Source organism: Schistocerca cancellata, chromosome 2 (genome assembly GCF_023864275.1).
Source record: "Schistocerca cancellata isolate TAMUIC-IGC-003103 chromosome 2, iqSchCanc2.1, whole genome shotgun sequence".
NCBI lineage: Eukaryota > Metazoa > Arthropoda > Insecta > Orthoptera > Acrididae > Schistocerca > Schistocerca cancellata.
In genome coordinates this window covers 41,522,672-41,545,516 of record NC_064627.1, presented here as the reverse complement: position 1 = coordinate 41,545,516, position 22,845 = coordinate 41,522,672, and the positions used below count along the sequence as shown (strand labels likewise).

General features: G+C 40.8%; 1 protein-coding gene across 1 annotated transcript in view; it reads left to right on the top strand.

Annotated features, from left to right (window-relative positions):
• LOC126150512 (histone-lysine N-methyltransferase PRDM7-like) overlaps nt 1-18,194 on the top strand; it is a 277,290-nt gene extending 259,096 nt beyond the window's left edge. The window contains exon 9 of the mRNA XM_049915881.1: nt 17,963-18,194. Coding sequence (XP_049771838.1) covers nt 17,963-18,194 — 232 coding nt within the window. The remainder of the gene's footprint in view (nt 1-17,962) is intronic.
• Nucleotides 18,195-22,845: the final 4,651 nt, after the last annotated feature.

Genomic DNA, 22,845 nt, shown 5'->3' with positions numbered 1-22,845 from the left:
GTCATCCTCAAAGAAGTAAGGGCCAATAAACCCAAAGGAAGCAACTCCACACCACACTGTGACACGAAAACTGTCCAAGGGCTTGATGTGCAGTTCATGTGGGTTTACATCACTCCAATAATGCATATTCTGTTTATTCACTGAACCACATAATTCGAAATGAGCTACATCTGACATCAGGATGGAGTGCAACATTTGTGGATTTTGGAGAAGGAGATCACGCATGGTTAAGCAGAATGTTTTGCATGAAATCCAGTCACTAGGCCTAATTTCCTGAACAATCTGCAGCTTATATGGGTGAAAATGGAGATGTTCGTGCAATATTCTCCTGAATGAGCGATCGGACATATGCGCAGTTTGTGCATGATGACGAGCAGATCTTTTTGAGCTATGCAATAGTGCAGCAGGAACATTTTCCACGGCTTCTGGTGTCTGCACAGTTCTTTCACTTCTTCCCGGTTTGCCATTGCAAACAGAACCTGTTGTTCAGAATGCACGTACCCATCTCACAATGGTCTGTCCATCTGGAACTTTCCCATGACATCCCAAGTTGAAATTTTTCTGAAATAGACACTGGGTAGCAATAACAAAGTTGTTATTCTTGAAATAACTTTCAACAGCAAAGGCATGATGCTGTGCACTCCACTGCTCCATATCACTGTCACACTCGAAATGGCAGCTCGTTAGTATACGAATGTGGCACGAGCTGTTGCGCATTCCTGCAGTATGTCATTATGCTACGCAAGTCACATTACACTGTGAATGCTGCTGCACCCTGTAATTCCCGCTTTACTCTACATGATATACTTATCCCACTAGTCAGCCACCCAGGCCGCCTATTACTGCTGGTACCCCGTTTAGAATGTTCTAATGGAAAGCAACTCTCAAATAGCATGAGAAATGTGTTTTGTTCCCAGGTTTAAAAAACTCTCTATTGATGTTAGTTTAACTTTCCTACATAGTTTGTAATTACATGTGACATTTGTTTGAATACAAAACCCTTCTAGTGTTGAAATTTGTGCATCATGGTCTGAAAAGCCATTCACGCATTTACAAACAGAATGTCCATCTAGTAATTAAGAATGAATAAAAATATTGCCTGTGGCTGTGCTACTATTCCCCTGCTCCCTAGTTGGAAAAAACACAGTTTGCATCAGATCATATGAATTTAGGAGATCTACCAACATCCTTTTTCTTGGACCATCATACACAAAATTTATATTGAATTCACCACATGTAACTAATTTCTGGTACTTCCTACAAAGTGAATCAAGAGCCCTCTCTAGCTTGAGCAGAAATGCTCTGAAGTCAGAATTACATGAGCTACAAACAACAACAATTAGAGGTTTAGTTTCACTAAATTCAACTGCCCTGCACAAAATTCAAATATCTGTTCTGTGCAGTGCTGTGATAGGTCTATGGACTCAAATGGAATACTGTTTTTTTACATACATAGCCGCTCCCCCAAACTGCAAGGAACTCCATGAAAAACAGTCAGCTAATCTGTATCCTGGAAAAGGAAGCTTCTGAATTGCCAAATATTCAAGTGGTGCTCCGACATACCAATAATTTCAGAGTCAACATCTGTAAACAGTTCACTAACTTTATCTGTAATACCTCTTATATTTTGATGAAATATGCTAATTCCTTCTCTACTTGGAGAAATGACATCCTCTAAAGGTGAGCCCTTAGTTAGGACGACTTCCATTAAGCAGGGTTATCTATCAGCTGACTTCAATCTAAAAAAGGTGCACCTCTAACACCAACTACTACAGGAATTTTTCCATGAGTGATCCCTCCACCACTCACTACACTGTCACCTATAAGCTTTGCCAGCCTCCTCTTCCCATACCTATTGAGGTATGCCTAGTGAAACCTGATCTGCTGGTAGACTCAACTGGCACCACTGAAATGTGACCCATGCCCTCTGCCATCAGCACCCTCTCCAGTCCCATGTTAACATCCCTAACAGCCGCATTGAGATGTGGCCAATCATGATGCTGAAACAGTTGCACAAAATGCACATTAGTGCCACCAGTTTGAGTACCTATCTTTACCAGATCACCACCTACATCATATTCCCTGTCCCTATCAAGACTGTGACCTGCTCCACCCATTATCACTACCTGATCCTCACCTATAAAATTTCTGCATAACGCTCCTTTGCTGTCAAGTCACCTGAGCCAACCGTGCACTAGGCTTCACAATGCTGGTGACTTGGTACTCACTCCCCAACACTTCCTGCAACTGTATGAACTACCTAGCAGCAGAACCTTCTTTCTGTCTGACTTTGCAACTAACGTAGGCCTCCTAACTGCTGAGGACTGCTGCACATTCCCTACATCTACAGCTATTCATATTCAGATGCTGAAGAACCTTCCTCCTGCGGGTAAAGGTTTTCTTCTTCGTACTTATAATCGCATCTGGATTGAGGGTCATGTTCCTACATGCTGGCACAAATCTATTGTTGTCCCGATTCCTAAGCCGGGGAAGGACAAGCACTTGCCTTCCAGTTATCGACCCATTTCCCTTACCAGCTGTGTCTGTAAGGTGATGGAACGAATGGTTAACTCTCATTTGGTTTGGCTGCTCGAATCTCGACGCCTACTTACCAATGTACAATGTGGATTTCGTAGGCGCCGCTCTGCTGTTGACCATCTGGTTACCTTGTCGACCTTCATTATGAATAACTTCTTGCGGAAGCGCCAGACAGCGGCTGTGTTCTTTGATTTGGAGAAGGCTTACGACACCTGTTCGAGGGCGGGCATCCTCCGCACCATGCATACATGGGGCCTTCGCGGTCGCCTCCCTCTTTTCATTTGTGCAGTTTTAATGGATCAAAAGTTCAGGGTACGTGTGGGTTCTGTCCTGTCTGACGCCTTTCGCCAGGAGAATGGGGTGCCACAGGGCTCAGTTTTGAGTGTTGCTCTCTTCACCATAGCGATCAATCCAATAATGGATTGCCTCCCAGTTGATGTATCAGGCTCCCTTTTTGTGAACGGATTTACCATCTACTGCAGCGCGCAGCGTACATGTTTCCTGGAGCACTGTCTTCAGCATTGTCTTCACCATCTTTACTCCTGTAGTGTCGCCAGTGGCTTCTGTTTTTCTGCCGGGAAGACGGTCTGTATTAACTTCTGGCGCTACAAAGAGTTTCTCCCACCGTCCTTACATCTCGGTCCCGTTGCTCTCCCATTTGTGGAGACAACAAAATTTTTAGGTCTTACATTTGACAGGAAACTTAGCTGGTCTCCACATGTGTCATACTTGGCTGCCCATTGTACCCATTCCCTAAATTTCCTCCGTGTTCTCAGCGGTACGTCGTGGGGAGCGGATTGAACCATCCTACTTCGCCTATATCGGTCGATCATCCGTTCAAAGCTGGATTATGGGAGCTTTGTACACTCCTCTGCACGGCCGTCCATCTTACGCCATCTCAACTCTATACAACATCGAGGTTTATGTCTTGCGATTGGAGCGTTCCATACTAGTCCCGTCGAGAGTCTTCATGCTGAAGCCAGTGAATTGCCACTAACCTATCGGCATGATATACTGCTTTGTCGGTATGCCTGTCAGCTATTATCAATGCCCGACCACCTGTCTTATTGTTCCTTTTTTGATGACTCTCTCGACTGTCAATACTGGTTGTATGTATCTGCCCTGCTACCCCCTGGAGTTCGCTTTCGTTGCCTCCTTCAGCAACTTGATTTTCCACTCCCTGCAACCTTTAGAGTGGGCGAGAGCCAAATGTCACCTTGGCTCCAGCCTCAGGTTCACATTTACCTTGACCTCAGCTCGCTCCCAAAGGAGGTTACTCTGGCTTCGGTATACCGCTCGCGGTTTGTCAAACTTCGTTCAAAGTTCATTAATACGATCTTCATTTATACAGATGGCTCTACGACCAATGACGGTGTCGGGTGTTCTTTGATTGTCGGGGCACACAGTTTCAAATACCGGCTCCATGGCCATTGTTCGGTCTTCACAGGCTGTTCTTTACATCCGCCGCCACCGACATTCTGCTTATGTCATCTGCTCTGATTCTCTGAGTGCCATCCAGGGCTTCAGTGATCTGTATCTGGTTCACCCTTTCATGCACCAGACCAAACGCTCTCTTCAACAGCTTGCGGATGACGGTTCTCCGGTTACCTTTATGTTGGTTCGTGGCCATGTCGGTATCCCTGGGAATGAAGCTGCAGGTGCCGCGGCCAAGGCTGCGGTCCTCCAGCCTCGGACAGATTCTTGTTGTGTGCCTTCATCTGATTTTAGCAGGGTCATTTATCAGCGAATTTTAGTGCTGTGGCATGCCGATTGGTCTACACTTACTGAAAACAAGCTTCGGGCCTTGAAACCTCTTCCCACAGCTTGGATGACCTCTTCACGCCCTTCTCGGCGGGAGGAGGTCGTTTTGGCCCCGTTATGGATTGGACACTGCCGGTTCAGCCACCGTCATCTGCTGACGGCTGCGCCGGCGCCGTTCTGCCCATGTGGGCGATTGCTGACGGTACACCACATTTTAACGTCCTGTCCGAATTTTAATACACTGCGCATTGGTCTTGGCCTGCCATGTACTCTGGATGAAATTTTAGCGGACGACCCAGGAGCAGCTGCTCGCGTTCTTCGTTTTGTCCACTTGACAGACCTCTCTAAGGACATTTGATTATGCTGTTTTATTTTAATCCCTTGCCTGTTAATGTGCCTTTTATAGTGTTGTCCATTTTTGTTGCTGTTTTAACATTGTGCCTCACAGTGCCTTCATAATTTAGTCTGGGCGCTAATGAGCACTGTAGTTGTGCCCCCTAATAAAAAAAAATATAAATAAATAAATAAAAATAAAAAAATAGAAAAAACCCACTACATCTACAACTACAAGAGGCTCCTCTCCACTCAACTCTGACAGTTTGTTAAACCTACTGCATATGCACACACAAAGTATAACTGTCTGAATACGTCCTCCTCTTAGCTGCCTTCTTGACAACTGCCTGTTCCCATTCCTCAACCTATCTAGTTCCTCCTGTGCGCATTGTAACTACACCTGAAGGGCACAGATCTTACACTGCTGCTCCTATATCAGTTTACTTCTACTACAGATTCTGCATTCCCAGAAGGGGATCTGACTAGAATGCCCATTGGCTTCCCCAGTGCATTCCCCCCAATGGAAATACTTTGAACAAACCCCACATCATAATCCACTACTCAAAAACCTATGACAGAGCCCACACTTCTCACTCAGGGTAAAATTTTACAGTTACTGAAAAAAACTATACGTCTGTGTTACCTAAGTTCAGTTACACAAGTACAACTGTTTATAGAACTAACAATAGTGCTCTGAAAGGAACTACTTGTATTACTACTAGTACACCACAGTTAATCCAATACCAACAAAACTTCACAAAATTATTCGCTAAAACCAAAAATTCAATTCAAGTGGGCACTGGAACTCTCAATAAAGTTAAAACACTGACTGAAATATTTATTGAAATATTTCACCAGAAACAATAAGAAATGTCAGCTGAAAACTAAAGCATTAGATTTACTAAATGACTTCAATGCACACTAAACTCTAAAAAACACAGTGAATGAACATTTTCAAAAGTTTATAAAATTGTTATTTTTCCACAAACAGCACGAAACACCACTAGGACTATTAAATTTAATAATTGTATAACAGTGCACAAATAACTTTCTCAGTACTTAGCTTTATACCCAATACAGCTGCAACTGCGTGCCACAAAATGTAAACACACTACTGAGGCGTAAGTCTTGGATGAACAGTATAAGCACTCTCCTGAATAACATACCATTTGAGTCAATAACACAGGGAGAAAGACAGAGATTAATGAAAATCCACTAATAGGTTACTTTTACAGCAAATATTAACACAAATAAAGTTTAAAATCAGTAACTGAAGACTAAGAACTTATAAAATATTGATGAGCAATTTCAACAGCAGTCCAGATCACATGACGTCACACCAAAGATCCACTTCCATATAATGCCTTGTCCAAATGTACATTCTCATTTCTTCTTCACATGAAGATCTGTTTTGATACAAGCAGACTTCTTTTAGAGATGGATGCCTTCTTTGCCTGCATCTCTCTGCTTCGTATATCATCTTGGTTTCATCTGTCACGTGCAATTTTCCTTCCAAGATAGTTATGTCTAATCTTATTTCTTCTACTCCTCATTACTATAGTCTTTTTTTGGTTTTCCCTCAATCCATATTCTGTGTTCAATAGACCATTAGATTAGATTAGAGATTAGATTTACTTTCATTCCAATTGATCCATAGTGAGGAGGTCCTCCAGGATGTGGAACATGTCATTACATTTGACAGCTCCTGTAATTCTTCCACAGTTTCCTTGTGAATAGCAATGTCATAAGTGAAACTTGTCATTGATATTGTTCACCCTGCATTTTAATCTCACTCTAGAACATTTCTTTTATATCCTTCATTGTATCCTTGATATACAAACTGAATCAGAGAGGAGGAAGACTGCATCCCTATCATATACTCTTTCTAATCTGAACACTTTGTTCTTAAATTTATTCCTGAAATTCAACATAACTTTGATAGATATAGGCATATTACCTAAAGTGACATAAGAAAATTTGTGCCAGACTGGGACTTAGCTGCAGATTTCCCACTTCTCACAAGCAATGGCCGTACCACTTAGGCTACTGTGCATGATATGTGGGAAATCCAGGTTCGAGTCCTAGTCTGGCAAAAATTTTCATATGTTGCCTAAGGTAGAACATGTATACTTACTATGGTTAAGCTGAATTTCAGGAATAAATTTCCATATTTGAAACTGTAGTTCATCATGAAATATATTTAAAAAAATTGGTTTTTGGTTTTCTGTTCTTATTTTTCCATCTTGGTTCTTGTACATATTGTAAATTATCTATCTTTCCCTATGTACCGTATTTACTCGAATCTAAGCCGCACTTTTTTTCCGGTTTTTGTAATCCAAAAAACCGCCTGCGGCTTAGAATCGAGTGCAAAGCAAGCGGAAGTTGTGAAAAATGTTGGTAGGTGCCGCCACAACTAACTTCTGCCGTCGAATATATGTAGCGCTAAACAAGCATGCTTTGTGGGCACAAAGATAAATACTGGCGCCAAAACCTTTTTTTTCTCTGCCCCGAGTGTCGACCACTGCATTTTCATACATTGTTCAACGAAGTAAATACAAATTCCGTATTGTTCATCTTCGAATGCAGCAGAATTTCAATGTACTACGAAAATCCGACTGGCAAGACTGTTAGGGATGTTTGTCAATATGGCCAACTCTACGTTCCGAGTTTTTTCCTACCCGTGAGAAGAGATGGTTGCTAATAGGAACCTGATGAAATGTGAATCACATGCAGTATTCTCTTCACCATAAGAATAATATGAAAATAAACATTTTGCCATGTATTCTTTCGTGTTTGCTGCTCTCATTTAAATCCTGTCTGCCTAATAAACTACTAAACTAGAGTGAAACAACAGCAAACGCGGAAGAATATACGTATCGTGTCATGTTTATATTCGTATTATTCTTATGCCTAATAGTGATATAGTCAGAAATGAAGCACGGCAACTGACTAGATTTTAAATGTAAGATGACTAATTTCTGTGCAGAATTTGATGTAATAAAGAAGCAACCGCAAAGATTTTCAAACGGAGAAAAATTTTCGCCTAACTCTCGTTCAGAACATGTTCTATCATACGCAGTCTATTATTTGGTTCTTGTTGATCATTATCAAAGAAAGCAGCAGTGTAAGTAACAACAAATAGCAGTTTCTTGCCATCGTTTCACTAATGAGACGATTCCTCTCTTTTTTTATTGTAAGCGGCGGTAGCGCGCACAAAAGCAAGTCATGCCGCGAGCGGCGACAGGCCGTACACACGCACTATCAGAATGCGACAAACAATGCATGACACAGTACAGTAATGCATTTTCAGCTTAGAGTGACGTAAACACCTATAACAAAGAAAACGCACTTATCAGATCAAAGCAAAATAAGCAATCGATTCAAACCAGACGAAGCACGTGAAAAAGGAATGGTACCCGTATAAATACGGACGGAGCTCCTGACGCATAACAATGGCTACCTGGTAAAGCTTAACTGCTAAGCTTACGACTCGAACCAAACTACTGTAGCTGCATCGTCTTTCATTCGACCTAAATTGTGTCTCGTATTACAATGGACCAACTTTGTTTCGATTTGGAGGTGCGGCCTAAAACTTTTCTCTCCCCTTGAATTTCGAGTCTCAAATTTCAGGTGCGGCTTAGATTCGGGAAATATTTTTTTCCTTTATTTCGAGTCTCATTTTTCAGGTGCGGCTTAGATTCGAGTGCGGCTTAGATTCGAGTAAATACGGTAAGTTCTCAAATTCCTGTAGAGCTGCGTCCTGCAGTTCAGTCATGACTGACACACCACTCATTGGATTTGCCAGCCTCTCAATGCAAGCTGATGCAGGCCAGCGTGTCTATTGCCCTTATATAGCCTTCATCTGTAATTGCAAAACCCACAAAATTAATTTTTTATAGAAGTGTAAGTAATTGGATAGATAAAAAAATCTACTCACCAGGCGATGGCAGGATAAACATACATAGAAAAGGTATTACAGTTTGCTAGCTTTCGGAGCCAGGGGCTTATTCTTCTGGGAGAAGAGTTGAAGGGGAGGGAAGAGGCTTGAAGGAAAGGGACTGGTGAGGGTTAGAGGAAGGGGTGAGTTCAGAAAAGTTGTCCATAAACCTGGGATAGAGGAGACTTACCAGACGGGATGACAAGGAAAGATTGTTAATAAGAGCGAAAAGCTAAGTGCATTGTATGTGGTAGAAGTGGGAAGGGGCAGTGCAAAATAGATAGGATAGAAAATGAAAGATGTAGAAAACTTAAAGGGAGCAAAGAAAGGAATAGGTACTGTGAAGAAATGCTGAGACCAAAGAAATTAACATAAATGAAGGCCAGGTGGATGGTGAGAACTGAGAACATGTTGTAGCACCACTTGCAGAGTTCCATAAATTTGTGCTTGGGGTAAAAGAATCCTGCCTGTTTCATCACATGTGCTGTCTGGATTCATCATCCAGACACAAGTTTCTCAGAACTCCACAGGTGGGAACTGGCACAACAACATATCCTTGGTTCTCACCACCCACTTAGCCTTAATTTACATTTATTTCTTCCATCTCAGCCTTTCTTCAGAATAGCTTTCTACATGTTTAATTTTGTGACAAGTCTCGTTTTTATTGTCCCTTCCCACCTGTATCAAATACAATGAACTTAGCTTTTCCATCTTAATAACTCACACATTATGTTTTAGCGGTGGTCTCTGTCTTACATATTACCCTACCTTACACCTTTAAGTTGTCAGGTTTTCTTTTTGCCAGCTGCAGTCCCAACCATTAGTCTTTACCTATCTGGTAAATCTCCCCTGACCTGGGGTTCTGCGTGATTTTCCAAACCCTATCCCTTTTCATAAACCTCACCAAGTTCTTTTCCTTCACTGCTCTTCTAACCCTTCTGCCAGAAGAAGGAGCCACTGGCTCTGAAAGCTAGCAAAATGTAATATCTTTTATTTATGCATTCTCCTGCTGTTGCTTGATGACCTGATTTTTTTATCCATCCAACTACTTATGTTTTCAAAAATTGATTATTTTCATTCTTACATTATTATAAAACCTACACATCACAACACATTACATGACTCACAATTTTGCACTGATTCCTTTGCGTTGTTAAAACATAACCACGTCACTGTGTTTTTGGTGGAAAATCTAATGTAATGTCTTTCATTAGTTGCACACACACTTCATAATGCACAAAAGTACATTAAACTTATTGCTACTGTCAATACAGCATTACACATGAGTTAGGGCTAGAATTTCACCGGCTTTTTCATGGTGATGTAATGTTTTTGCTTAGATCCTTGGTTTTTGTGTTATTTACATTTTATTCAGTGAGATAGTCAAGATTACCATTATTTATTTTATCTGTTGTGTACCTAATTAGAATGAGATAATTTGTTGTTGATGTGTCCTTCAGTCCAGAGACTGGTTTGATGCAGCTCTCAATGCTATTTTATCCTGTGCAAGCTTCTTCATCTCCCAGTACCTACAGCAACCCTCATCCTTCTGAATCTGCTTAGTGTATTCATCTCTTGGTCTTCCTCTACGATTTTTACCCTCCACACTGCCCTCCAGTACTAAATTGGTGATCCCTTGATGCCTCAAAATATCTCCTACCCACCGATCCCATCTTCTAGTCAAGTTGTATCAAAAATTTCTCTTCTCCCCAATTCTATTCAGTACCTCCTCATTAGTTATGTGATCTACACATCTAATCTTCAGCATTCTTCTGTAGTACCACATTTCGAAAGCTTATATTCTCTTCTTGTCTAAACTATTTGTCGTCCATGTTTCACTTCCATACCTGGCTACTCTCCATACAAATACTTTTAGAAAAGACTTCGTGACACTTAAATCTCTGCTCGATGTTAACAAATTTCTCTTTTCCAGAAACGCTTTCCTTGCCATTGCTAGTCTACATTTTATATCCTCTCAACTTCGAGCATCATCAGTTATTTTGCTCTCCAAATAGTCAAAAGACCTTAAGTGTCTCATTTCTTAATCTAGTTTCCTCAACATCACCCGAATTAAATAGACTACATTCCATTATCCTCGTTTTGCTTTTGTTGATGTTCATCATATATCCTCCTTTCAAGACACTGTCCATTCTGTTCAACTGCTCTTACAAGTCCTTTGCTGTCTCTGACAGAATTACAATGTCATCGGCGAACCTCAACATTTTTATTTCTTCTCCGTGGACTTTAATACCTACTCCAAATTTTTCTTTTGTTTCCTTTACTGCTTGCTCAATATACAGATTGAATAACATTGGGGAGAGGCTACAACCCTGTCTCACTCCCTTCCCAACCACTGCTTCCTTTTCATGTACCTCGACTCTTATAACTGCCATCTGGTTTCTGTACAAATTTTAAATAGCCTTTCGTTCCCTGTATTTTACCCCTGCCACCTTCAGAATTTGAAAGAGAGTATTTCAGTCAAGATTTTCAAAAACTTTCTGTAAGTCTACAAATGCTAGAAACATAGGATTGTCTTTCCTTAATCTAGCTTCTAAGATAAGTCGTAGGGTCAGTATTGCCTCACATGCTCCGACATTGCTACGGAATCCAAACTGATCTACCCCAAGGTTGGCTTCTACCAGTTTTCCATTTGTCTGTAAAGAATTTGTGTTAGTATTTTTCCCAGCTGTGACTCATTAAACTGTATTTTCACGTCTGTCAACACCTGCATTGTTTGGGATTGGAATTATTGTGTTCTTCTTGAAGTCTGAGGGTATTTCGCCTGTATCATACACTCGCTCAGCAGATGGTGGTAGAGTTTTGTCAGGGTTGGCTCTCCCAAGGCTATCAGTAGTTCTAATGGAATGTTTTCTACTCCCGGGGCCTTGTTTTGACTTAGGTCTTTCAGTGCTCTGTCAAACTCTTCACGCTGTATCATATCTCCCATTTCATCTTCATCTACGTCCTCTTCCATTTCCATAATATTGTCCTCAAGTACATCGCCCTCTGTATACTCCTTCTACCTTTCCACTTTCCCTTCTTTGATTAGAACTGGATTTCCATATGAGCTCTTGATATTGGAGAAAAGTGAACCACTTGTATCAAAGTTCTCTTAAATTTCCTGCAGGCAGTGTGTATCTTACCCCTAGTGATTTATGCCTCTACATCCTTACACTTGTCCTCTAGCCATCCCTGCTTAGCCATTTTGCTCTTCTTGTCGATCTCATTTTTGAGAAGTTTGTATTCCTTTTTGCCTGCTTCATTTACTGCATTTTTGTATTTTCTCCTTTCATCAATTAAATTCAATATATCTTCCGTTACCCAAGGATTTCTACTAGCCCTTGTGTTTTTACCTACTTGATTCTCTGCTGCATTCACTATTTCATCTCTCAAAGCTTCCCATTCTTCTTGTGCTGTATTTCCTTCCCCCATTCTTGTCAATCGTTTCCTAAAGCTCTCCCTGAAACTCTCTACAGTCCCTGGTTCTTTCAGTTTATCCAGATCCCATCTTCTTAAATTCCCACCTTCTTGCAGTTTCTTCAGTTTTAATCTGCAGTTCATAACCAATAGGTTGTAGTCAGAGTCCACATCTGCCCCTGGAAATGTCTTACAATTTAAAATCTGATTCCTAAATCTCTATCTTACCATTACATAATCTATGTGAAACCTTACAGTGTCTCCAGGCCTCTTCCATGTATACAACATTCTTTCATGATTCTTGAACCAAGTGTTAGCTATGATTAAGTTGTGCTCTGTGCAAAAATCTACCAGGTGGCTTCCTTTTTCTTTCCTTACCTCCATTCCATATTCACCTACTACATTCCCTTCTCTTCCTTTTCCTACTATTGAATTCCACTCACCCAAGACTATTAAATTTTCGTCTCGCTTCACTATCTGAATAATTTCTTTTATCTCGTCATACATTTCATCAATCTCTTCGTCATCTGCAGAGATAGTTGATATGTAAACTTGTACTACTGTGGTAGGCGTGGGCATTCACTATGCTGTTTGTAGCAGCTTACCCGCACTCCTATTTTTTTTTTTTCCTTCATTATTAAACCTACTCCTGCATTACCCCTCTTTGATTTTGTATTTGTAACCCTGTATTCACCTGACCGGAAGTCTTCTTCCTCCTGCCACCGAACTTTGCTTGTTCCCACTATATCTAACTTTAACGTGTCCATTCCCCTTTTTAAATTTTCTGATCTACCTGCCCGATTAACAGATCTGACATTCCACACTCCGATGTGTAGAACACCAGTTTTCTTCCTCCTGATAACGACGTCGTCCTGAGTAATCCCCGCCTGGAGATCTGAATGGGGGACTATTTTACCTATGGAATATTTTACCCAAGGGGACGCCATCATCATTTAACCATACAGTAAAGCTGCATGCCCTTGGGAAAAATTACGGCTGTAGTTAACCCTTGCTTTCAGCCGTTCGCAGTACCAGCACAGCAAGGCCTTTTTGGTTAGTGTTACAAAGCCAGATCAGTCATTCATCCAGACTGTTGCCGCTGCAACTACTGAAAAGGCTGCTGCTCCTCTTCAGGAGCCACACATTTGTCTGGCCTCTCAACAGATACCCCTCCATTGTGGTTGCACCTACGGTACAGCTATCTATGTCGCTGAGGCACACAAGCTTCCCCACCAATGGCAAGGTCCATGGTTCATGGAGGGGATGAGATATTTACGGGTAGTTAATGTAGTCTGTTATCTAATACTGGAGCTGCACTTCTTGTTGTGCAATTCATTTTACATGAAAGTGAGATTTTTGACCCTCAGAATCAACATTTGGGCTTATAACTCAAACTATGAAGTTGTTTTGCAGTAGTATTTTTCAAAGCTGTTTTGTAGTAGTATTGTTCAGTTGCCATCATTTGACACATTGTTTGCTATGATTCCTTAAGGATACAGGGTACTTCTAAATGGTGGAAAAATTGAAACTTTTTTGACTGTATTAAACTCTATAGGCTTTCCTGATTACAGTGATATATACATCATAGGGTTTCAAATGAAAAATGACCAATATATACCAAATTTTAATATTATGACCATGTATGCCACCATGCCTCCTTTATTTCTGTTACAGAAACCAGTATTATTTCGAAAAGCACTGTGAACTTTCTGTTTCCAGTGATTATACGTATGATACATTGTATTTGTTGATAACAGTGCAGGTTTCTATTGTCTTAAATGATTATCTTTGCTAGTATTTACTTTTGTTTCACTGAAGCAGTTAGTTCATGTGTTACTGAATGTTTGTTGCCCATATGCTACATGTATTTGTGGAAGTACATATCTTTTAGTGTGCAATAAATACAAACTATGTCATGCATCAAGAAATTCAATAAAAGGAAATTCCATGGTGATCAGGTCACAAACATAGCAAGCCACACTGTTGAAAGTAATGTATGTATCAGTTCTTCAGGAAGGAAACTCCCACATGGCACCCCTCAAATTCAAATTTGTGTGTTAACAATGATGCTTTTTGTAGTGGATTTATTGTTTTTGATGTGGCCATCTTATCTTCTTTGATAAAGGAAGTGGCAAAATGTAATCAATGTGATGGTGTAGGCTGTCTGGAAATAACTGAACAACAAAGTAGCAGGAAGAGTTTAGCGTCAAAATTAGTTGTTCTGTGTAGATCCTGCATTAAATCTACCTCAAAAATGGCTTCAAACATTTTGCACGATTCAAATTATGTGAATTTGAAGTTACTGTGTGCAATGCGTGCAATAGGGAAAGGAAAACAGGCTGCTCAATCGTTTTGTGGTTTGATGGACCTTCCTCCTCCTCCCAGTAGGTTCAGTGAGTATATAAAAATACGTTCAGGTGCCTTGACAGTTGCATCTAAAGCATCTATAAATGTGCAGTAGAAGAAACTGTAAATATTAGTGGAAACAGGGACATTGCTGTTGCACTTGATGGGACATGACAATGTCGAGGACATCATTCCTTGAATGGGGTTGTGAGTGCTACTTCTCTGGAGAATGGAAAAGTTTTTGATCTTGAGTGCTTATCTAAGTACTGCCACACCTGCCATGGTAGCACTGAAGGGCATATTGAACATCAGTGTTCTAAGAATTATGATGGTTACAGTGGTGGTGTGGAGTATGATGGAACTCTACAAATATTTCAGAGGTCAGTGCCCATTTATAGCGTTAGAAGTACCTAGACGATGTGCACTCTAAAGCTTTCAATGAAATTAATGAATTCAATGTTTGTGGTGATACCTTGGTAACAAAACTGGAGTGTTGTGGGTGGACATATGCAAAAGCGGATGGGTGCTAGACTGAGGACGCTACAAAGGGAAATGAAAGGAAAGTTGCTTTCAGATGGCAAATCTCTGTCTGGCCGAGGCAGATTGACAGAAACTGAGATAGACCTCCTTCGGAGTTATTATGGACTGGCCATTAGAGGAACTGCACCTCTGAATGATGTTACAGCAATGAGAAAACTGTATGGGCCACCTACTTTCATAAGTCGTCTACAGATGACCACCCTGTTCATGGACTTTGCCCTAAAGGAGCAGATTCTTGGTGTGGTTACCAAAAAGCAAAATAAACTGGTCAAATATACCATTTTAAGCATTCTCTTCCTGAGCCTGTTATGAATGAACTAAAATCAAGTTTTAGAGATCTGAGTGACCCTGTTTTGCTTAGTAAATGTCTTCGTGGGGGCACTCAGAATACAAATGAAAGGTTCAACCATTGAGTATGGGAAAGATTACCCAAGACTGTTTTTGAAGGACTAAATACATCAAAAGTTGGTTTACTAGCTGCAGTGATATGTTTTAATGATGGAGTGATAGGAAGGTTGGAAATCCTGAGAAATTTAGGCATAAAATGTGGCTCTAATATGGGAGATCAGTTGCTTGCATGTGACAGACAATGGGTGCATGAAACTGAAAGATTTGCTCTTCAAGCTACCAAAGAAACAAGAAGTGCTAAAAAGAATGCCAAGAGGAAGCTTGAAGATGAAGAAATGCTGCAGGATGAAGACTACGCTTCAAGAATGTTCTGAGGCACAGTTCAATTGGTCTCATATCTTCATTCTCAATTTCCCACAAGTGGTATTTTTCAGAATTCAGGTACAAATATTTCCTAAAGTTTGTAAAGCATTGTTCTAATTTTTTTTCTGTAACTTGCAATAGTCCTTACTTATGTAGCAGACCTAAGCTTTATTGCAGAATCAACTAAATTATAGAAAAAAGAACTTTTTACTAGGGAAAAAATATAAAAATTAAAATGTAAGATGTGATTTTTTTTATCCTTGCAATATTCATAATATGTGGAATTAAATAGGTCTAGTACCTCATCCATCATGTCATGCTTATATGGTAAAAATTTGTTCTCCTTCAAATGTATGACATTGGATTAAATGGTACCTCAATTTGAGGAAGCGTTTTGGAAAAGGAATTGCAACAATTTCTTTGTAATTTTTTAAATAACCCTAAGCAGGTTCAAAAATATCCAAAATACTTCTAATTTGTTTAGAAAGTGTGCTGCATTACCTGATGTCAACAAAAATCTGTAAAATATATACATTATAATCAGTGCCTGAAAGAAGTAGGTGTTGATTTTTACATAATATTGAGCCGGAAAAGTACCCTGTATCCTTAAGGCATTTAGAAGTTACTACTTTTTCAAATGAATTAAGTACATTCATATCTTAAATCATCAATATCTAAAATACTATTATATCTACAGAGTGGATGTTTAGACTGCTTTCTCACATTGTTTCCCTCTTTCGAATGGTGTCGTTGCTTATTCTGACTCTTTGTTAGTATAGGTTTCACTTATGGGGCAACAGTGAAATAATTTGCAGGCTCTGAGTTTTCGCTGAGGAGGCACCTTACCACTCACCAGGCAAAAACAATTTGCAGTAATATGTGGACTACCCGCTGCCTGTATAATAGCTGGGTTACCTCATGGCTTGCATATTTTGCCAATAGCAGAAGTTCAAGTTTCATCTGCAGACAGCTCCCAACTACCTCCATATGCGCTATGCTCACCCATGTTGGGCTCATGCTGTGCGACATTGTCTGTCTAACTAGCACATTTCTGTTGTCCTAGAAGCATAAATCTTTTTTCTGTGAGTTTCAAACATCATGCAGCATTTTACACTGCCAAATGCTTTTTCCAAGTTGAGAAGTCTCATGTGAGTGTCTTTGATCTCCCTTGTATGTTGCTTTGATTATCAAGCACAATATCTGAGCTGCCACTTTGCGACTTAACCTTTCCTAAAATCAAACTGATTGACATCTAACAGGTTCACAATTGTTGTTTTCCCTAATTTCAGGTCTTATCCAAATATACCTCCTCCTTTTGTGATTCTTGAACAGTGCATTTGCTATTACTAGCTAAAATTTATTGTAGAGCTCCAAGATTCTTTCTCCCCTCACATTTCAATTAGCAAGCCCATATTCTCTCATAATTCTTCTATTGATTCCCATACTATAGCATTCCAGTGCCTCATGATCATTGGATTCTTTAGATTCTAACTTACTATTACATACCGAGTTGTCCATCCCATGTAGACAGTACCGGCATCAGGGACAGGTAGGGATAAGGCTAAATGTTGGCCATTCCCTTCTTTTCTTTCTTAACCATTCTACTTCCTATGCAATTTCAAGTTACCAGCTCACACTTGTCCGCCCCTGGTAGCTGAGTGGTCAGCATGACTGAATGTCAATCCTAAGGGCCCGGGTTTGATTCCCGTCCGGGTCGGAGATTTTCTCTGCTCAGGGACTGGTTGTTGTGTTGTCCTAATCATCATTGTCTCATCCCCATCGATGCGCAAGTCGCCGCCGAAGTGGTGTCAAATAGAAAGACTTGCACCCAGGGAATGGTCTACCTGACGGGAGGCCCTAGTCACATGACATTTATTTATTTTAGCTCTCACTTGAGCCACCTGTTACAGCAAATACCGGATTACTTCTCAGGTCGACTTCTTTTTCGCTGGCAGACATTTTCCGTATCTATTAGTCCCACAAGCATACGATAAACCGAAAGAGAAAATAAAGGAAAGTGAAAAACAACCTCACAGACCAAAAAGCTTAAATTTGCCGCTTACTTGTATTCCTGTGCTAAACACTGTTACTGTTTGGTCAGCCAGTTCAGCCTCCAACAGCTCTTCTTATGACATCATACGTAAAAGTGTCAGGATGGTTGGAGTGGGGAAATGGCTCTCTGCTGGAGATGGGGGGAGGTGTGGACAATGAAAGCAGTCAAAACTACTTTACTATTCCCGTAAGCTTGATCAGCTGCAGGAGTATGCCCATGTCCTAGTGCACTCTAGCTCAACTTCTGATGTCCCTGCATCAGTGCTGCGTGCAAGGATGATGACCCTGGAGTTTATGCATGCTGCTGGAAGCGTTGAGCTTATTCAGCAAGGCTGACAAACCAGAAACTGAAGTGGCAGCGGCAGTCATAGCCCTAATGCTCGGCTGGTGGCAGGTGGCTAGTCAGGTGAATGCTCCTGGTGGGGTGACTCAGTGCCCCAGTGATAAGGCAGACAACAGTGTTGCCCATGATGATGAATCATGGCTGGATATCAGCTATGGAACTAATGGCTTATATCTGAATGGATCTCAGTTCATACCTGTGACCATGAGGTGGTGACAGAATTTTCAGCAGATGTTCTCTTGGAAATGGTGGCAGAGTGAAGGCAATCTGCTGGCTAGGTCATCAAGCAGCAGTCATTGGTTTGTAACCCAGTTGCAACAATGATAGCTGTGTCAGGAAAGTGTCATTGACCTCATGGCGGAGAATGACACATGGTGTGCACTGCTGCATAGCCCAGCCATGATGAGATAGATATGGCCAAAGTGGATCTACTACTGTGGAAGACAAGTACTGCTGCCTACTTTAGTGCGGTCAAATCTTCCTGAAGACTGGTCACTGCCGAGATTGCTGGGCCACTATCCAGGACACTGCAGGTATGGCATAAAGTTATGTCAGCTTGCTGTGATTTGTGCCCTGGATAAGACACTGGGCTGCTGTCTTGACTTGTGTCATTACACCTTATATATTTTCTCTGTCTCTTCAATTTCCACACAAGGCGTTGGCCTGTGTAACTGAACTATTATGGTTGGTGTTCGTTTGCTGTTGATTCTCATGGGAATAATCCTGTCACTGATATGTTCACAGTAGTTCATTCTCTATCCTACTTTCCAAACTGAAGAAACTGCAAAAAGGTGGGAATTTAAGGAGATGGGACCTGGATAAACTGATTAAACCAGAGGTTGTACAGAGTTTCAGGGAGAGCATAAGGGAACAATTGACAGCAATAGGGGAAAGAAGTACAGTAGAAGAAGAATGGGTAGCTCTGAGGGATGAAGTAGTGAAGGCAGCAGAGGATCAAGTAGGTAAAAAGATGAGCGATAGTAGAACTCCTTGGGTAACAGAAGAAATATTGAATTTAATTGATGAAAGAAGAAAATATAAAAATGCAGTAAATGAAGCAGGCAAAAAGGAATACAAACGTCTCAAAAATGAGATCGACAGGAAGTGCAAAGTAGCTAAGCAGGGATGGCTAGAGGACAAATGTAAGGATGTAGAGGCTTATCTCACTAGGGGTAAGATAGATACTGCCTACAGGAAAATTAAAGGGACCTTTGGAGAAAAGAGAACCACTTGTATGAATATCAAGAGCTCAGATGGAAACCCAGTTCTAAGCAAAGAAGGGAAAGCAGAAAGGTGGGAGGAGTATATAGAGGGTCTATACAAGGGCGATGTACTTCAGGACAATATTATGGAAATGGAAGAGAATGTAGATGAAGATGAAATGGGAGATACGATACTGTGTGAAGAGTTTGACAGAGCACTGAAAGACCTAAGTCAAAACAAGGCCTCGGGCGTAGACAACATTCCATTAGAACTACTGACGGCCTTGGGAGAGCCAGTCCTGACAAAACTCTACCATCTAGTGAGCAAGATGTATGAGACAGGTGAAATACCCTCAGACTTCAAGAAGAATATAATAATTCCAATCCCAAAGAAAGCAGGTGTTGACAGATGTGAAAATTACCTAACTATCAGTTTAATAAGTCACAGCTACAAAATACTAACACGAATTCTTTACAGACGAATGGAAGAACTGGTGGAAGCTCACCTCGGGGAAGATCAGTTTGGATTCCATAGAAATATTGGAACACGTGAGGCAATACTGACCTTACGACTTATCTTAGAAGAAAGATTAAGGAAAGGCAAAGCTATGTTTCTAGCATTTGTAGACTTAGAGAAAGCTTTTGCCAATGTTGACTGGAATACTCTCTTTGAAATTCTAAAGGTGGCAAGGGTAAAATACAGGGAGTGAAAGGCTATTTACAATTTGTACAGAAACCAGATGGTAGTTATAAGAGTCGAGGGGCATGAAAGGGAAGCAGTGGTTGGGAAGGGAGTGAGACAGGGTTGTAGCCTCTCCCCAATGTTATTCAATCTGTATATTGAGCAAGCAGTAAAGGAAACAAAAGAAAAATTCAGAGTAGGTATTAAAATCCGTGAAGAAGAAATAAAATAAAAAAAATGGCTCTGAGCACTATGGGACTTAACAGCTGTGGTCATCAGTCCCCTAGAACTTAGAACGACTTAAACCTAACGAACCTAAGGACATCACACACATCCATGCCCGAGGCAGGATTCGAACCTGCGACCATAGCAGTCGCGCGGTTCCGGACTGCGCGCCTAGAACCACGAGACCACCGCGGCCGGCGAAATAAAATCTTTTGAGGTTCGCTGATGACATTGTAATTCTGTCAGAGACAGCAAAGGACTTGGAAGAGCAGTTGAACGGAATGGACAGTGTCTTGAAAGGAGGATATAAGATGAACATCAACAAAAGCAAAATGAGGATAATGGAATGTACTCGAATTAAGTCAGGTGATGCTGAGGGAATTAGATTAGGAAATGAGACACTTAAAGTAGTAAAGGAGTTTTGCTATTTGGGGAGCAAAATAACTGATGATGGTCAAAGTAGAGAAGATATAAAATGTAGACTGGCAATGGCAAGGAAAGCGTTTCTGAACAAGAGAAACTTGTTAACATCGAGTATAGATTTAAGTGTCAGGAAGTCGTTTCTGAAAGTATTTGTATGGAGTGTAGCCATGTATGGAAGTGAAACATGGACGATAAATAGTTTGGACAGGAAGAGAATATAAGCTTTTGAAATGTGGTGCTACAGAAGAATACTGAAGATTAGATGGGTAGATCACATAACTAATGAGGAGGTATTGAATAGAATCAGAGAGAAGAGGAATTTGTGGCACAACTTGACGAGAAGAAGGGACCGGTTGGTAGGACATGTTCTGAGGCATCAAGGGATCACAGATTTAGTATTGGAGGGTAGCGTGGAGGGTAAAAATCGTAGAGGGAGACCAAGAAATGAATACACTAAGCAGATTCAGAAGGATGTAGTTTGCAGTAGGTACTGGGAGATGAAGAAGCTTGCACAGGATAGGGTAGCATGGAGAGCTGCATCAAACCAGTCTCAGGACTGAAGACCACAACAACAACAACTTTCCTAGTCATAATAAATACTACTACTATTATAGCATTTTCTGATGCCAATATCCTGTATTCATCTAACCAGAAATCCTTCTCTTCCATCTGTTTCACCTCACTAATGTCCAGTGTATCTAGACTGAGCCTCTGAAATTTCATTTTTAGATTTTCCAGCTTACCTACCACGTTCATACCTATGAAATTCTGTGCTGTGACTGGTAAAATTTTATCCTTGCATTGGTTATTCAACCTTTTGTTGCCTGGTTGGTCACCTCCACCATGGCAGTTCCTGGAGGTCGAAATGAGGGGAGGGTCTCATTCAGAATAATTTGCCAGTGGAGAGATAATGATGAAACTTTTTTTAGCTACATGTCCTATGGATACAGTATTGTAGTGGTTTCCACTTCCTTCTGCCTTCCCATACTGTTGGTCACTGCTGATTCACCTGTCTCTGGAACAGCCTCCCCTTTCAGGGGCAAGAGTTTACCCTGATCCTTTATCTATCCTTCTGCCTTCTTATACTGGAAGTCTTCAATCACTATTGCTGATGAGGTTTATTCAGAATTTAAGCAGGGGCTAGGATTGAACCTGTGACTATGATACACAAATCCCAGTTCCCTCCTGGACTTGACCACCATCAATATGCAACCCCCTCCCCATCCCACTGCATATTTCATTTACTGCTTCTTCATTTCTTTTATATCTTCATTACACCTGACCTACTCCTCAGCCCAGATCTCTCTCTTTGTCTTTCCTTTTCCCCCAACAACTCATTTTTAGGTTTTAATTGCACTATTCAGTTGACTTTTCATTTCTCTTCCTGTATCCATGTTTTGTGTCTCACTCTGTCCTTATATCATCTCTGGGCTGACGGTAGCAGGTGCTGATTAATAAACTATCATTGACCTTGTGCTCCCTCGTATGCATTCCCCTTCATCTTCATTTCTCCTCTCTCCTACACCAGGAATGTGATTGACCTGCTGCTCCTTTCTTACTTCCCCAACCTATCTCTTATTTCCTGCCTGAGGAAGAAAGTAATAACTCTAAAGTCCAGGATTAATGCTTTCAGTGTTAAACCATGTCATTCACCATTTCTGAAATTTTGCCTCCTGGAGGTAACTATTGATCAGCCATGGAGCCATGCTGTCTGCTGTCTTTTTCAAGTGAGGTCTTTTATCATTTAGTATTAATTGGAAGAATTTCAAAATTTGCAGTGAATATATGCCAGTCATTGTTTGCAGATGTTCCAAATATTACATCTAACTCTAATAAATCAACTAAGCACAGCTCAAAATCCTTGTCCCTTGCTGTGTATTGATACTTTAGTGCTGCTGAAAATTCCACATAATCTTTCACAAAAGAACTGTTCCTTCAGTTTTGGTGTTGTTTCTAGAGCAGAATCTGATGAGAATGTAGCCAGAAATATTATTGAAACAATATGTTATCCCTTTAGCAAGTGTTGTTCAGTTACACTTGGCATATCAACTGTGGCAACTTGTTTTTTGATGATCTGCATCTACACCTACACCTGTACTTTGTGAACCACTGTGAAGTGCATAGCAGAGGGTACATCCCATTGTACTAGTTATTAGTACTTTTTCTCATTCCATTCACATAGAGAGCACAGGAAGAATTATTGTTTAAATGCCGCTGTGCATGCTGTAGGAAATTTGTGGTAAGGACTATGGGACCAAACCACTGAGGTCATCGGTCCCTAGGTATACATACTACTTAATCTAACTTAAACTAACTTACGTTAAGGACAACACGC